Raw genomic sequence first — 15,743 nt, 5'->3', positions numbered from 1 at the left:
TGGATAAATCCCCAGGCCCTGACAAGGTGCTCCCTGTGGGAGGATAATGGAGAAATTGTAGGGGTCCTAGCAGAGCTATTAAAGCATCCTTAGCCCAGGGTGAGGTGCCGGAGGATAGCTAACGTTGCTCTATTATTTAAGAAAGGCAATAATAATAAGTCAGGAAATTATAGGCCAGTGAGCTTGACGTCAGTAGTGTGAAAGCTATTGGAAGGTATTTCAAGGGACTGAATATACAAGTATTTGGATAGACATGGATTGATTAGGGATAGCTAACATGGCTTTCTGCGTGGCAAGTCGTGTCTAACCAATCTTTAAGTTATTCGAGGAAGTTACACCGAAAGTTGAAGACGACAAGGCAGAGGATGTTATCTACATGGACCTCAGCAAGCTGTCTGACAACGTCCCTCATGGGAGGTTTTTTGCATTCAGGATGAGGTAGTAAACTGGATTAGACACTGGCTTTGCAGAAGCAGCCAGAGCGTGATTGTAGATGGTTGCCTCTCTGACTGGAAGCCTGTGTCTGGTGATGTGCCACAGGAACCAGTGCTGGGTCTGTTGCTGTTTGTCATCTCTATCAATGATCTGGATAATGCTGTAAACTGGATCACCAAATTTGCGCATGACACCAAGACTGAGGGTAGTGGATAGCGAGGAAGACCATCAAAGCTTGCAGCGGGATCTAGACCAGCTGGAAGAAAAGTTGAAAAATGGCAGATGGAATTTAATGGAGACAAGTATAAAGTGTTGCACTTTGGGAAGACCAACCAGGGTAGGTCTTACACAGTGAGCATAGAGCACTGAGGAGTCCAGCAGAACAGAGGGATCTGGGAATAAAGATACAGAATTCCTTGAAAGTGGCATCACACAAAGAGAAAATGCTAAAGAAAATTTTCGGCACATTGGCCTTCATAAATTAATGTACTGAGTACAGGAGTTGGGATGCTATTTTGAGGCCTAATTTGTAGTACTGCGTCCAGTTTTGGTCACCTACCTACAGGAAAGATGTAAATAAGATTGAAAGAGTGCGGAGAAAATTTACAAGAATGTTGCCAGGACTTGAGGACCTAATTTGCAGGGAAAGGCTGAATAGGTTACAACTTTATTCCCTAGAACATAGAAGATTGAGGGGAGATTTGATAGAGGTATACAAAATTATGAGGGGTATAGATAGCCTGTTTCTGTGTTGTGCTATTCTAAGACACAAGTAATATCATAAAAATTGCCCTCTATCCCAGCATGCTTCTCCACCCTACAGTATATTAAGAATTTTGCAACAACAATAACCCAGAATTTCAGGCGACCAAAATGCCCAAGGTTGCCTGCTCTTACTTGTAGCAGGTTTCTGAGTACATTGTCCCCAAGGTGGCAAACTAGGCCCAGAAAAAAAGCAGAGCCTTTCATGGTGCGATTACCAGATTGCCAGCGATAGCTTATGAAACTCCACTCATGTTTCACTAAGCTTCAGGAAGACTAACAAAAATAATAAATTAAGAATCAATACACAATTATTATTTAAATATGTATCACACAAACATAACTAATCTGGCTCTCAAAATCAGCTTCAGTCTCATCCGGCTACTTGCCACATTATTAGTACATTCGCACATTATGAACACCCCTTAACCGAAATTCCAAAATTTAACAACCTCTGAAATTTAAATTTTTGAGCACAGACATGATGTCACAAATGGAAAATTCCACGGTGCTAGGAGGGTTCCCAGGTCTTTGCACACCACAGTCACTTCTGAGAAATTACCTCATATATGCAATGAATAATAGTTAATGAAAAATTGAAAAATACTGCATAAAGTGAAAAATGAAGTGGAAATTCCATCATGAGTGGAAAGAATGGATTCACCAGCAGAATGAACATAAACAAGCAAAGATCTATCATGCCAAATTGAAAATTGAAGTTAATTGTGAATATTCAGCAAGCTGTTTGAAGAAATTTAAGGCAGGGCATTCAATTTTAAAAGATTTCTGGTCATGAAGCAGTGGAGAAATTCATTGACGAATTTGCCAAGATCATCGTTGCTGATGAAAATCTAGCACACTGAATGGCTACATCAATACATACGTATGATGAACATAGTTAAGACTGAGACTGCTTACTGGTAGCACATAAATTCAGAACTAGGAATGATAGCAATGCCAAATCACCACTGATCGTCCACCTGGGTGGCCGTGGTAGGGATAGCTTACATTTCTGATGGCTCAATGTACACATTATTGTTTGATCCACAAAAATATTAAAAATATTATATAAAACTACCTTCAGAGCATATGTATATGCTGTACTGTATATGCAGTGTACATGGATTGTACATTTAAACTTGGGTCTCATCCCCATGGCATCTCATTATATAGATGCTGATATTCCAAAATCCGAAACGCTACTGGATCCAAGCGTTTTAGATAAGTGGTGCTCAACCTTTATCAACTACAGCCCTACCAACAATTCCCAAGATTCATTAAAAGGAGCTGCCTGCAGCTTTATTCAACAGAAGTCTTGGAGCTCAAGAGAAGCACTATGGAAGGCATAGGCATGTTTCAACTCTAAACCCGACTCTCTGCTGTTCACCTATGTCTGCAGGATCCAGGGAGCCTACTAAGCCAAGGACCTGTCTGAGCATCTGATTCAAATACGTCTCCACCTCTCAACGTGGATGTATTGTATTGAAGGGCAGTGGTCTATCACTATAACTCAGGATATTTGTTTGCGGTTACTGAATGACATGAGATGCAATTTCATTAAGCTCATTTGAATGACTGTAATCAACTCCTGCCAAACCAAGGAGCAGAACCTGCTGTAATTAGCCTATCATCACAATAGGTCTACACAATAGATGCAATCTCACTGGCCCTCCACTCGGCCTCGAATCACCTGGACAATTGCAATACCTATGTAAGGTTGCTGCTTATTGACTACAACTCAGCGTTCAACACAATTATACTCAGTTCTAATTAACCAGCTTCAAAATGTGGGCCTCAGTACTTCCCTCTGCAACTGAGTATTTGACTTCCTCACTGGGAGACCAGTCAGTGCAGGTTGGAAATAATATCTCCTCCAACACCAGCGCTCCTCAAAGATGCGTACTCTACTCTCTCTACACCCATAATTGTGTGACTAAGCACAGCTCAAATGCCATCTATAAATTTGCCAATGACACAACCACTGTTGGCAGAATTTCAGATGGTGATATGGAGGCATACAAGAGTAAAATAGATCAGCTGGTTGAGTGGTGTCGCAGCAACAACCTGGCACTCAACGTCAGTAAGACCAAGGAATTGATCATGGACTTCAGGAAGGGGAAGTCAAGAGAACACACGCCAGTCCTCTTTGAAGGATCAGAAGTGGAACGGGTGAACAGTTTCAAGTTCCTGGGTGTCAAACCTTAGGTTCCATTCTCCCTACTAACTTTTAACAGAATGGTCCATCATTTTAACACAGAGGCCTCACTCTATATTGCCATTATTATAAAAAACAATTTTGCTTTAATTTTACTTCACAAATTAAAGAAAACATACATTTACCTGAGAAACTTGTCACTTGTTGTTCCACAATACATAAAAGAATTAGCTATCACCGTTGCTGTATGACAAACTGAGTTTCGGACTGCATCCTGACAAAGAGAAACATTTTATTGAGTCACATTAGAAATAACTTATAAAATTCTAAAATTAAACTTAGACAATGACTTACCTTTGTGTTTTTTAATATCATAAGGTCTGTGTTGTTATTTAGAATTAAAAACTGCAAATGTAATTCAATAGACATTTCACCACTTAATATTTTTATCATTTTTGTGTTCTGATCATGCAAGGCTTTGGACTCCGAAGTCTGAAAAGTAAAACACAAATATTTTGCAAATATAAAGCAATATATATGTACTTGAATTTCACAAATTACACATTCACTATTCATGTGGATTATTAAAGAACTGTAATTTATTCTCCAGAAAAAAATATTTTAGAATTAAAAAGTAATGTAATTATCAAGGTTACACTCACAGTAGAGCCTCCAGGCACTCATTTACCCATTTCACACCCCCCCAAAAAAAAAGTTATAGCACAGAACAGGCCATTTGACTCCAAGTTCAGATGTTTTTAACGCCTCAAAAGATCAAGTTATCTCCACTCTCTCTATGCTGGAGTAGTAGAGCAAGATAAATTGGCAACTGTTTCAAACTTAAACTCCTCCCTAAATTACTGACCAAGATACTCCCCAATCAAAGAATTCTGCCACTCTAATTAAAAAGTGTCAAGATTATTCTTTGTACCCCTGGGCTGATAAAAATGAAGGCAATTGAAGCTGTTGCAATACCACACAAGTTCCATTAGAAATCCAAATATGCAGATTAAAATTCCACCTGCTGGAACCCTCGTATTAGACAAAAATTTTTTTTACAGCTTTTTTCCAAATTCAGTAAATAAGGTTATTTGAACCATGCAAAGTTCCAAGCAATCATGAAACGTCAAGATATTATACATTAACTTCACAGTTAGCTCTTGTAAGGAAATTATTGGTTTCCTTCAATTTCTTCCACAATAGTGGACATATTGATTGAAAGTAGAGATTAAATAACATAACAAATCTACTGGACTGCAGTCATGACTAAAATAAAAGACTTTATTAATGACAAGTACCTTGAATTCCCTAATCAAATTCCATTTGTAGCTAAGATTAAAGGAAGTGGATCTGTGCCTACCAGTTTCCAGAGTCTTAGTTCTAACAATATTCCAATACCCAATTTTTAAAAAATATACGGAAAAAAATCCTCTTAAAAAAGATCAAAATTACTTCAAACAGCACTCTTCACATTGGGAACAAAAAACAAAGTCAAGGATTCAGAGTTACTTTTGGTCACCAGCCAATTAGACAACGCAAACATCCTCATATATCTTTCTGGGAGAAACCATAGATCCCAAAATGGCCAAAAGAAAATATAATGAAAAAGTGTATGTGTTTCATCCAAGCAAGGAGAAGTGGAAGAGCATGGAGAGGGATATGGAAGAAGTGGAAAGGTACGGAGGGGAGTATAGGAAAGTAGGAGCAGTGTAAGGAATACAACAAAATACTCTCGTCTCCTCACCAATTCTGTGGTTTTCACGGATGCTGTTGGAGAACTTCCCAACTTTTCGTCTGTCTCCATGGATTCACTAGAGATAAAATTCAAAGTATTAATGATACAAAATCAACTGACTTATTTAATACTTCTGACTTAATTTATGCTTACAATCCATCTTTAAAACCAATTATCTTGAGTTAACATCTCAGGTATTTCCTTTGGATTACATTAATTTCATTTTCTATGTGGAATTAAAGTGAAAATAAGTTGTTCCACATCAAAGAATACCCATACAAGTTTTCACTTTAATGTTACATTACATTCAAATATTGATGAATTGCAATTATACTTCTATAGGAGTACATAACAAAAAGAGCAATTCTAAAAGGTAACCAATTTACACTCAAGTTTAAGAGTACTGGTTAAAACTACATCTGCTTCCACAACATGCAACAGTGGTATGAAACAAATCAAATCTGATCCCTTCCCATTTGTGAGAATATATTCAGAAAATGTATTAAAAAAAGGCTTTTCAATTACATATTCCAGTGATATCATCTTATAGAGTTTACCATTACACATGTCAGGGACAACAGTGAATTAAACCACAAGACACAGGAACACAATTAAGCCACTCAGCCTATCAAATCTGCTCTGTCATTCTATTGTGGTTGATAGATTATCCCTCTGAACCCCACTCCTCTGTTTTCTCACAGAAACCTCTGACACCCTTACTAATAAAGAACCTATCAACTTCCACTTTAAATACATCCAAAGACTTGTCCTCCACAGCCATCTGCGGCAATGAATTCCAGAGATTCACCACCCTTTGGCCAAAGAAATTTCCCCTCATCTCTGTTCTAAAGGGATATCCTTGTATTCTGAAGTTTTGCCCTCTGGCTCTATAGAAAACATTCTCTCCGCATCTACTCTGTCTTGGCCTTTCAATATTCCATAGGTTTCAATGAGTACAGACCTACAGCCATCAAATGCCCCTCATATGTTAACCCTTCCATTCCCCGAATCATTCTCATGAACTTCCTCTGGACCCTCTTCAATGCCAGCACATCTTTTCATATGCAAGTGACCCAAAACTGCCACAATACTCTAAGCTGCCATCTGACCAATGCCTTATAAAGCCTCAGCATCATACCCTTGCTCTTATATTCTAGTCATCTCAAAATGAATGCATACATTTGTCTTCCTTACCACTGACTTAACCCACAAATTAACCTTTATGGAATTTTGCACAAAGACTCCCAAGTCTTTTTGCACCTGATTTTTGAAATTTCTCCCATTTAGAAAATAGTCTACATCTTTATTCCTTCTATCAAAGTACAAGGCCATACACTTCTCTACACTATATTCCATCTGTCACTTCTTTGCCCATTCTCTCAAACAAGTCCTTCCGCAAACTCTCTCCTTCCTCAACACTACCCACCCTCTGCCTATTTTTGTAGTCTACAAACTTGGCCACGAAGTGATCAATTCCATCATCCAAGTTGTTGACATATAATGTGAAAAACAGCCCAATAACAATCCTTGTGGAACATCATTATTCACCAGCAGTCAACCAGAAAAGGCCCTTGATCCCCACACTTTGCCTCCTGCCAGTCAGCCAGTTGTCTATCCTTACTAGTATCATTCCTGTAATACCATGGGTACTTACCTTGTTAAGCAGCCTCATGTACGACACTTTGTCAAAGGCCTTCTGAAAATCCAAGTAAACAACATCCACTGACTCTCCTTTTACCATCCTGCCTGTTATTTCCTCAAAGAATTCCAACAGATCTGTTAGGCAAGATTTCCCCTTAAGGAAACCATGCTGTATCATCCACCTCCAAGTACCCCAAAAACTTGTCCTTAAAAATGGACTCTACTATCTTCCCAACCACTGAAGTCAGGCTAAATGACCTACAATTTCCTTTCTTCTGTCTATCTCCCTCCTTCTCAGAGTGGAGTGATACTTGCAATTTTCTAATCTTCTGAAACCATTCCAGAATCTAGTGATTCTTGGCAGATCTATTAATGCCTCCAAAATCTCTTCAGCTACCCCTTTCAGAACCCTGGGGTGTATCCATCTGGTCCAGGTGACTTACCTCTCTTTACACCTTTCAGTTTCAAAGCGCCTTCTCCTCAGTAATAGCAACTACATTCATTACTGCCCGATACTCTTGAATTTCTGGCATACAAGTGAAAACTGACATAAAACACATCCACTATTTCTTTGTCCCCCATTACTACCTGTCCAGCATCCTTATCCAGTGGTCTGATATTGACTCGCACCTCCCTTTTACTTTTTATACAGCACATCTGGAAAAATGCTTCTAGTATCCTTTTTATGATATTGGCTAACTCACCTTATGGCTTTTTAAGTTCCCCTTCACCACCACCCTTCCTCAGTCTGGCAGAACTAGTCCCCATCGTCAGCAATTTTTCCTTCAGCTCCTCCCACTCAGGGGGTATCCATGGGCACCCATTTGGGCCCAAGCTATGCCTGCTTCTTCTTTGCCTACAAAGAGCAGTCTACGTTTCAAGCCTTCCCCAGTAATGCTCCCCAACTCTTCCCTTGCTACACTGATGATTGGTGCTGCTTCATGCAACAATGCTGAGCTCAAAATTTCATCAACTTTGCCTCTAACTTCCACTCTGCCCTTAACTTCACTTGGTCCATTTCTGACACCTCCCTCCCCTTTCTCAATCTCTGTCTCCATCTCTGGAGACAAACTGTTGTCCGACATCTTTTATAAACCTACTGATTCCCACGGTTATCTTGACTACAGCCCTTCCCACCGTATCTCCTGTAAAAATGCTAATCCCTTCCTCCACTATTGATGCTCCCCTCACCTGCATTTCCTTTATTTCCCGAACATCTGTGCTCACCCAATCTTCCCACCGGCTTTAATGGCGATAGAGTTCCTCTTATCCTCACCCACCACCCCATGAGCCTCTGCATCCAACACATCATCCTCTGTAACTTCCACCATCCCCAAACGGATCCTACCACCACACATATCTTTATGTCCTTCCCCCAACCACTTTCCGGGATCGCTGCCTCCGTGATTCCCTTGTCCACTCATCCCTCCCCACTAATCTTTCTCCCAGCACTTATTCCCGAAAGTGCTACACCTACACTACTCACCTCCTCCCTCACCTGCATTCAGGGCACCAAACAGTCCTTCCATATGAAACAACACTTCACCTGTGAATCTGCCGGGGTTGTCTATTGTGTCCGATGTTCCTGATATGGCCTCCTCTACACTGGTGAGCCCCGTTGTTATTTAGGGGACCAGTTTGTTGAGCACCTCTGCACCATCCAGCAAAGTGGAACTTCCTGGTGGCCAAACAGCTTAATTCTCATTCCCACTCCCGTTCCGACATGTTACCCATGGCCTCTTCTTGCATCAAGATGAGGCCACCCTCAGGGTGGAGAAGCAACACCTTATAGTCCGTCTGGGTAGCCTTCAACCTGATGGCATGAATATCAATTTCTCCTTCTGGTAAAAAATAAAAGAATCTCTCCCCCTCCCCTCTTCTTCTATTCCCCACTCTGGCATCTTACCTCTTCTCACCTGCCTGTCACCTCCTTCCTCTCCAGCCCTTTATCTTTCCTACCCACCTAACTTCACATATCACTTCCTAGCTATCCTCCTTCCATTCCCCTCAACCTTTTCACCCTGGCATATTCCCCTTCCTTTCCAGTCCTGAAGAGGGGTCTCAACCCAAAACATTAACTGTTTATTCATTTCCAAAGATGTTGCCTGACCTGCCAAGTTCCTCCAGCCTCTTTTGTATTAGTTGTCTTCTGCTTCTTAATCCTCTAACTTCTCACTAATTTTTGCTACATTATACACCCTCTCTTTTCCTTTTCAACCACAGCTGCCTCATCTGCTCTTTAGAATACTTCTTCGTCTTTGGGACGTATCTATCCTGTGCCTTCCAAACAGCCCACAGAAATTCCTGCCATTGCTTACCTGTGTAATAAAAAGGCAGACTATTATACAAAATTACACTGCAGTTCAGTAACCCTGAAAGAGTGGAACAACCTATACTCTTTATATCTCACTAACTGTCCTTTTCACAGTGTACAAATTTAACATATCATCATTTCAAATGCCACTCACCACTGAGTAGCTATTCCCACAGCAGTTTCTTGCCGTCACGTTCATATCTAAAATCATCGGTCTCATAAGTAATGTATGAAAACATCCCAAAAAGTTAAATGTTGTGTTGCTACTTTGTCAGTGTGCAGTTAAAAGAACTATTTGACATAATATAATTTAAACAGTTCCCTAAAGTACACTCAGATTTGAAAATGCTGCAAGCAACTGCCATTTAGTACAGAAAATGGCAGTACTACACTTGTGAAGTCAAAGGAAGTTCAGGAGGGATTGTCATGGTATCAGCATCTCAATATTCTTAAAAATAACAATCACTGCATATCACTCAACAAGTTCTGCTACAAGAAAATACTGCGCTTTTACCTTTCTTTCTCCGTAATTGGTACAGTACCAGTATTAGTAGAACCTGGTACAACAGCAATAGGAGTGCCTACAGTCTTAAGGTTCTGGATGACACTTGACAAGAATTGTTGGCTGGCACTCTCATACAAGTCAAAACAGATTTGATAGGCCATCAGCAAGTTGTCGTCCTTCACAAGTTTTTCAAGGATATCACTAACTGCTTGGGGGTCATCCAGGAAAATGAGACACTGTAAAAATGAAATTTCAGAAGTTAGAGCAAATCCCCTCTGCAACTGCCCAAGATATTTCTGCAGCAAGGCAGCCCAATTCTGCCATCTACTGGTATTTAAAGCAGACTTAATACTAGTTTTATGGGAAGATCAATCAATTTATTCAAGATCTCAGTTATGATAAAATCAAGTGTTTTTATTAAACAATTCTTCTCCTAAATGATATTAAAAATGTCTTTTACAAATTTACATCCACCGTATTTGCAAATTTGCGACTATGAATCTTATCTGCAATGAATATTTGCTAAAAACCACACAATAATGTACAGCAAGCAGGAAAATATCTTAGAATCATAGTTCAGCCTAACCACCAGCTAACATAGATACTCTAAACCTTCATGTGCTCAAATAGCTGTGCTTTCTTAATGAATTATTTGCAATTTCAAATCTTAAAACACTGAAATAGGGATTTACTCCAGTAGAACTCCGTTATTAATAGGGTGATAGTCAAAGAGTCACAAGATTTTTTATGGGAACTGCACAACATCTTATATTAAAACATCTCTCCATCACTTCTCTTTCAAACCCTTAATATTCCGATTCAATTAATTATATTTTTGCTTTCCACAGCTGAAGCAATAATAAATTCCTGGGAGTCAGTACAGGGGAGACCAGGAGAGATACAGTAACTATTTCTAAATTGCCTTCAAAAGATGTAATAACTGCTCGCCTGCAAAAAATGCTTACGGGAAATGCCAGATGAGCGGGTTAGGTACAAAATCAACTAATTTCTGGCATTTATTCACAGCCCAAGATAAATAGGAATGGGGAGGTAGTGGAGTGCAACTGATATTTGTTTTAACAATTTTGTAAGAACAATAAGTTGCCTAGAAACAAAAACTGATGAACAAAACCTAAAATGGAAACAGAAAATTCAAGAGATACTCAACAGGTCATATGCAGAGAGAGAAAAAATAGAGTCAACTTTTCAGTGCTTAAAACAGATGCTGCTTGACCTGCAGAGTACTTTCAGCATTTTCTGCTTTTTATGAATTTATATACATTGGCTTCAGATAGAAATGTTCCCATGGAAGCACTACTGAAAATCCTTAACTTGGGTTTGTGGTTAGCACTTGAAAATGGTATTACCTGACACACATTAATAAAATCTGGTTTTTCCAGATTCATATACAGCTTGACCAGAACACGAAGGACTTCATTCCTGAATTGCTTATTCTGCATCAGTGACATGCACACTTTTACACTGTACGCAAGCATCCCAGAGATATCGTTCTGTGAAAGAACAGAAGAGTTAAATATGGCACCATTCTGCAAACATTGTTTTGTTGGTATATTATATCTAATGGACTTCACTAAATGAACAGACATTCTTACCAAAAGGCATCCTGTCATTTGCAGCTAAGAGCAAAAGGTACTGCAGCATCAGAACCGGATCAGCCAGGCTGGATTACAGCTTCTCCTCCCAACCTGTTAGACTTCTTAACACCCTGTTGCCACCCAGCACACATATGCACCCTGTCTGAATGCTCTGCACCCAGCGTCCATCCATCCCTACCACTCTGCAACTCACTGACACACTCTCAACCTGCGCTCTGGTCACTTTTCATTGCGGCTGTTTCACAGTTATACCACTGCTTGCTTTGTTACAATAGTGCCAGTGACATCATACTGTTTTACATAAACATACATTTTGTACTTTATGTCAACCTGTCATTCAGGCCATTCTGCTCAGGGACTTGTACTAATATTATTTTGTGACTATACGTGCTGGATCATAACTGTATGAGCTGTGTTTTGCATCTTTGCTCCAGAGGAACAATATATTATTTAGCTGTGTACATGTTTTATGACAGTTACCTGGAACTTGAAACTAAATACAAATTAACCACAGGACAATATAGCTTCGTCTCTTCAGTGACACTATTTTGAAATTTCCACATTGTAGATTTACTAAAACGGCAGTATTAACTACTAAAACAATAAAAGAAGTGGGGGAAGGAAAAAAAATGCAGAACTTTCATAAACATTAACAATAGAAATACTTACAGATTCGAGAATCACTTTTTCAAAGACATCAAGCCTCCTAGTCTCCAAAGCAATGCCAATAGCTTGTTTGTATTTGTGGTCATCAAAACACCGTTGGAACATCTTATTAACAATACCTTCCAATCGAGGGTCAATAGGTTTCTCCTCACCATTGGGTATTTCTCTATTTTCAACTCGAAGTTTTGTATAATGATCAATACATTTAGCTACAACAAAAAAAATACAAACATTTAAACTATTGTAAACCTTTTTCATATGAACAAAGTTACGACTACTCATTGCGTTGCCTCAAGGCACTGGAGTTCTAAATCTTTCCTTGTATGTGTACTGAAACGATTCCATAGCTATCATGCTAAAATAATTACCTTTTGGAGGCATTGGCTGATCATTTCTGTCATTTGTACAACCAGTGAATTTCAGTTTAAAACCATGCTGAGCTGCAACGAGTTATTCCTCATGTACCCCTGCACCTTTTGCCCCACAGCTTAACTCTGAAATATCTGCTATTGGGAACAGATTCATTCTATTCCTTCCATCTAAAACTGTCATTTGTTTGTACACCTCCATCAAATCCCCTCAATCTAGTAAGTAAGCTCCAAATAGAAATACTCCAGTTTTATTAGTCTAACATTGTACTTGATATCCCAAAGCCTTTCCACCATCTACAAGCCACAAGTCTGGAATATGATAGAATAGTCTCCACATGCCAAGAAAAGCATTCAAGAAGCTTGATGCAATCCAAAACAAAGCAATCCATTTAATCGGCATCCACTTAACTAAGTCTTCAGTACCTCCACCAACAGTATGACATGGTTACAAATTTATTCTATCTGAACTGTACTTCTATAAAGCACTCGGAGTACAGTTCACTAAACCACAGCCTCTGTCAGCAACAAAAAGAGCAGTGGGCACATGGGAACATCATCCTCTGCAATTTCTCCTCCAAATCACACACCATCTTGATTTGGAAATATATCAGCATTCCTGCACTGCCACTTGATGGAAATCCTAAAGTTCTCTTCTTGATTGCACTATGACAGTTTTATCATTAGAAATCAGAAAATTTATCCAAGTCCAAAAAATGAGAGTTGCAAGATTAGAAATCAGACAGCAATTTGAAAAAGGACCTAGTGCTTTTCCTGCATACAAGACAAACAAACTCTTCTTGGGCTTCTAGTCAGATACAGGTATTGATTATAAGCAACATTTCCATGACAAACACCGCCGTCTATTATGAAGATGTCATCGAAATGTCGGTTATAATTGATACTTGTACCTGACTGGAAGTCTGAGAACAGTTTATTCATCAGAGTATAGAAGTAATTTTATACTCTTCAAAATTAAATTTCCACAAAATATTAAAACATCAACAGGTGATACATGAGCTCAAAGATCCACTATGTTCCTTTAGTGCCACATTATCAGTGTATAACATGCATCACAAAATTCACATTCAAGGAATAGAAATTAGAATATTGCTAACCTATAATAGTTTCCACATATTCTGATTCATCATTGACATTGAAGAGGTCCCCAGCTCCAAGTGCATAATTCAATGATTCTTCAAAGGCTCCAAGATGATAAAAAACTTTAGATGCCACCAAAGCAGCAAATTCCCGACTCCTGAATGTCTCATCTTCATATAGTTCCTCACTAAAAATTAGCACAATGTTTAAGACAAATATTTAGACGTTGATTATAAATTTTGCCTAGGTATGGGTAACGCAAATCAGTATCATTAATCTTCATTTATTTGTGAATAATGGAATACAAAGATACCATACCATTCTATAACGATCAAACCACAAGAAATTATGTATAAGCATACAGAAACAAGGTACAGAAATACAAATGACCTTAAGTACAAAAGCTCCACTGGTGAATTACATTAATAAGTCTATCAATTTTAATTACCATAACAAGTCAGAGAGGTATTTGCTAGGAAAAATATTCAAAAAACAAATGCCTTACATTTTAACCACGGATTCTGAAATTTCAGCCCAGAAGTCATTGACAACAGAGTTCAGCTTGTGCAGAGCAAACTCCTGGAACACAGTGAAAAAAAATAAAGGCACAGAATATATTTTGATATCCAAACAGTGTGGATTGTATGCTCTTTCTTTAGATGAGAGCACAAAAGAAGCTGCAGGTCTTTCTCATTCACACCTTGAAAACTCTTATACCTCAGAATGACACCAAAGCAGTAACAAATAAAACTCCTCAATATTCATGGTAATGAAGAGACACAAAAGCTGAAACATCGTAACGACAATCTAGGGACACAAGGGGGACTGCAGGTGCTAAAAATCTGGACCAACACAATAAAAAAAAATAGCTGGAAAAACTCAGCATGCCAGGCATCCATGGAGGAAAATGAACAGTCAATGTTTTGGGCCCAAGATCATTCATCAAGATGAGGTCCCAATGGATCGCATCCTGATGAATGGTCTCAGCTGAAAGATCTGACTGCTCATTATCATCTATAGATCCTACCTGACTAGCTGCATTGATAATTACAGTCATAATGCTGCCCTAAATTTAACATTTAGAAATCAGGTTAGTTGCTTTGACAGTGTTGTGATTCGAGTAACAGAGGTTTCATTCCCAAGATATTCACATTCATTTCACACTGAAATTATTTGCAAAATCAGATGACATTTAAAAATATTGGAGCTTTAGTCAAAATACTCCATAAAATGTTTCCCAAACAAAGAAAATTCTTCAACTTTTGCAAATTGTTTCTCTGCAGATGAAGCACTTACCTTGAGCTGTGGCTCTTTTTCATCCAGAAGTGAAATGATTCCAGCTATAAAACACAATTATGGAGGGAACATTAGTATAAAATATACTAGTTAACTCCAGCTAATCATTAAAAACAAGGACAGCGTTGTTCAACAATTATCGAGGTAGAAAATGATAGATCAAAGACAGATTCTGGAAACAGAACATAGAATAGTACAGCACAGTACAGGCCCTTCGGCCCACAATGTTGTGCCAACCCTTAAACCCTGCCTCCCATATAACCCCCCTTAATTTCCTCCATATACCTGTCTAACAGTCTTTTAAAATTCATGAGTCTATCTGCCTCCACCACTGACTCAGGCAGTGCATTCCACGCACCAACCACTCTCTGAGTAAAAAACCTTCCTCTAATATCCCCCTTGAACATCCCACCCTTTACCTTAAAGCCACGTCCTCTTGTATTGAGCAGTGGTGCCCTGGGGACGAGGCACTGGTTATCCACTCTATCTATTCCTCTTATTATCTTGTACACCTCTATCATGTCTCCTCTCATCCTCCTTCTCTCCAAAGAGTAAATCCCTAGCTCCCTTAGTCTCTGATCATAATGCATACTTTCTAAACCAGGCAGCATCCTGGTAAATCTCCTCTGTACCCTTTCCAATGCTTCCACATCCTTCCTATAGTGAGGCAACCAGATCTGGACACAGTACTCCATGTGTAGCCTAACCAGAGTTTTATAGAGCTGCTCCATTACATCACGACTCTTAAACTCTATCCCTCGTCTTACGAAAGCTAATACCCCATAAGCTTTCTTAACTACCCTATCTACCTGTGAGGCAACTTTCAGGGACCGGTGGACATGTACCCCGAGATCCCTCTGCACCTCCACACTACCAAGTATCCTGCCATTTACTTTGTACTCTGCCTTGGAGTTTGTCCTTCCAAAGTGTACCACCTCACACTTCTCCGGGTTGAACTCCATCTGCTACTTCTCAGCCCACTTCTGCATCCTATCAATGTCTCTCTGCAATCTTTCACAATCCTCTACACTATCCACAACACCACTAACCTTTGTGTTTTCTGCAAACTTGCGCTAATAAAAATCACGAAAAGTAGAGGTCCCAGAACAGATCCTTGTGGGACACCACTAGTCACAACCCTCTAATACA

General features: G+C 39.2%; 1 protein-coding gene across 1 annotated transcript in view; it reads right to left on the bottom strand.

Moving 5' to 3' along the window:
• Positions 1-15,743, bottom strand: part of psmd1 (proteasome 26S subunit, non-ATPase 1) — a 115,452-nt gene that overhangs the window by 82,489 nt on the left and 17,220 nt on the right. Inside the window, exons 2-10 of the mRNA XM_072255186.1 lie at positions 14,595-14,638; positions 13,804-13,877; positions 13,316-13,485; positions 11,833-12,038; positions 10,915-11,058; positions 9,557-9,783; positions 5,097-5,163; positions 3,707-3,844; positions 3,538-3,626 (exon numbers count right to left, since the gene is read on the bottom strand). Of these exons, the coding sequence (XP_072111287.1) occupies positions 3,538-3,626; positions 3,707-3,844; positions 5,097-5,163; positions 9,557-9,783; positions 10,915-11,058; positions 11,833-12,038; positions 13,316-13,485; positions 13,804-13,877; positions 14,595-14,638 (1,159 nt within the window). The remainder of the gene's footprint in view (positions 1-3,537; positions 3,627-3,706; positions 3,845-5,096; positions 5,164-9,556; positions 9,784-10,914; positions 11,059-11,832; positions 12,039-13,315; positions 13,486-13,803; positions 13,878-14,594; positions 14,639-15,743) is intronic.

The sequence above is a fragment of the Mobula birostris genome, chromosome 4 (genome assembly GCF_030028105.1).
Source record: "Mobula birostris isolate sMobBir1 chromosome 4, sMobBir1.hap1, whole genome shotgun sequence".
Lineage (NCBI taxonomy): Eukaryota > Metazoa > Chordata > Chondrichthyes > Myliobatiformes > Myliobatidae > Mobula > Mobula birostris.
The sequence above is the reverse complement of the archived record's forward strand: the minus strand, read 5'-3'. Positions and strand labels throughout refer to the sequence as shown.